Source organism: Colobus angolensis, unplaced genomic scaffold (genome assembly GCF_000951035.1).
Source record: "Colobus angolensis palliatus isolate OR3802 unplaced genomic scaffold, Cang.pa_1.0 Scaffold417, whole genome shotgun sequence".
In the NCBI taxonomy this organism is placed as follows: Eukaryota; Metazoa; Chordata; class Mammalia; order Primates; family Cercopithecidae; genus Colobus; species Colobus angolensis.
The window spans coordinates 11705-14162 of record NW_012117566.1 but is presented as its reverse complement, the minus strand read 5'-3'; the positions used below and the strand labels follow the sequence as shown (position 1 = coordinate 14162).

General features: G+C 38.0%; 1 protein-coding gene across 1 annotated transcript in view; it reads left to right on the top strand.

Annotated features, from left to right (window-relative positions):
- The window catches only part of ZNF708 (zinc finger protein 708), a 54333-nt gene that overhangs the window by 51005 nt on the left and 870 nt on the right, over positions 1 to 2458 (top strand). Inside the window, 2 exon segments of the mRNA XM_011956425.1 lie at positions 977 to 2086; positions 2088 to 2456. Of these exon segments, the coding sequence (XP_011811815.1) occupies positions 977 to 2086; positions 2088 to 2456 (1479 nt within the window).

Here is a 2458-nt window from a genome sequence, read left to right as displayed (position 1 = left end):
TTGAGACGGAGTTTTGCTCTTGTTGCCCAGGCTGGAGTGCAGTGGTGTGATATCAGCTCACCACAGCCTCTGCCTCCTGAGTTCAAGTGATTCTCCTGCCTCAGCCTCCCTAGTTGCTAGGATTACAGGTGTGTGCCACCATGCCCAGCTGATTTTGTATTTTTAGTAGAGACGGGGTTTCTCCTTGTTGGTCAGGCTGGTCTTGAACTCCCGACCTCAGGTGATTCACCCTCCTTGGCCTCCCAAAGTGCTGCGATTACAGCTGTGAGCCACTGTGCCTGGCCTTGTCACAATCTTTATAATGTAGCTTAGGCCTGGGACAGTCTGAAATCAGTTGTCTTGGCTAGAGATTTTGGGAGTCTCTCTAACATTTTCTTAGATTGTGTCTTGTCTAAAATTTTGTGGGCTTTTTAAGTTAAAGAAGTATGTTAGCGTTTCTTCTAAAGACTCAGTAATCACTTGCTAAACCTGTTTCCTGTATGTGGTACTGCAGTGTCTGCTGCTGTAACACTTAACTTTGGTCTCAGCAGACTCAAACTGTCATTCCAAAGTATACCACCATTTATTTTAGTACTTTATGTCATGGGAGACAGAAACCAGTGTCTGAAAAGGCCCCTGAGAGCCAGAAGTAAAGATGTATGTGACACTATTTTTTTTAGTCTTTTAAAAAAGAAATCAGGAGTTGACAATTTACTTCTGAAGGCACCATGTTATATTGGGCAGCAGAAAGAGGTGTGTTGGGTAAACGTAACAGACTTTTCTTTTTTCTCCTATGTGGCTCTTTGCATTATCCTTGCCTGGGACACTGCACACACTTTACTCATTTATAAATTTTTCACAAATGTATTTTGGTCAGAATGTTTTTGTTACATTTATATGTCTATAAAGGATTTAGGATCTGTGGTGTTTTGCTGTGCCATCTTGCTTATATAGCTGGTGTAAGTTAGATTTGTAAATGATATTAATCTGAGCCGAGTAAGTGGAATAATTTGTTATTTTTATTTCTTTCAGCTATGTGTTCTCATTTTGCCAAAGGCCTTAGGCCAGAGCAATACATAAAAAATTCATTCCAACAAATGATACTGAGAAGATATGGAAAATGTGGATATCAGAATTTGCAATTAAGAAAAGGCTGTAGAAGTGTGGATGAGCATAAGTTGCACAAAGGAGGTCATAAGGAATTTAATCAGTATGTGACAACTACGCAGAGCAAAATAGTTCAGTGTGATAAATATGTGAAAGTCTTTCATAAATATTCAAATTCAAAGAGACATAAGATAAGACATACTGGAAAAAATCCTTTCAAATGTAAAGAATGTGGCAAATCATTTTGCATGCTTTCACAACTAACTCAACGTGAGATAATTCATACTGGAGAGAAACCCTACAAATGTGGAGAATGTGGCAAAGCTTTTAAAAAGTCCTCAAACCTTACTAATCATAAGATAATTCATACTGGAGAGAAACCCTACAAATGTGAAGAATGTGGAGCTTTTAACCAGTCCTCAACTCTTACTAGACATAAGATAATTCATACTGGAGAGAAACTCTACAAATGTGAAGAATGTGGCAAAGCTTTTAACCGGTCCTCAAACCTTACTAAACATAAGATAGTTCATACTGGAGAGAAACCCTACAAATGTGAAGAATGTGGCAAAGCTTTTAACTGGTACTCACACCTTACTACACATGAGAGAATTCATACTGGTGAGAAACCCTACAAATGTGAAGAATGTGGCAAAGCCTTTACTCTGTCTTCACACCTTACTACACATAAGAGAATTCATACTGGAGAGAAACCCTATAAATGTGAAGCATGTGGCAAAGCTTTTAGTGTATTCTCAACCCTTACTAAACATAAGATAATTCATACTGAAGAGAAACCCTACAAATGTGAAGAATGTGGCAAAGCTTTTAAGCGGTCCTCACACCTTACTACTCATAAGGTAATTCATACTAATCATAAGGTAATTCAAGAGAAACCCTACAAATGTGAAGAATGTGGTAAAGCCTTTACCAAGTCCTCAACTCTTACTTATCATAAGGTAATTCATACTGGAAAGAAACCCTACAAATGTGAAGAAGTCCTCAACTCTTACTTATCATAAGGTAATTCATACTGGAGAGAAACCCTACAAATGTGAAGAATGTGGAAAAGCTTTTAACCAGTCCTCAACTCTTACTAGACATAAGATAATTCATACTGGAGAGAAACTCTACAAATGTGAAGAATGTGGCAAAGCTTTTAACCGGTCCTCAAACCTTACTAAACATAAGATAGTTCATACTGGAGAGAAACCCTACAAATGTGAAGAATGTGGCAGAGCTTTTAAGCAGTCCTCAAACCTTACTAATCACAAGAAAATTCATACTGGAGAGAAACCTTACAAATGTGGAGAATGTGGCAAAGCCTTTACTCTGTCTTCACGGCTTACTACACATAAGATAATTCATACTG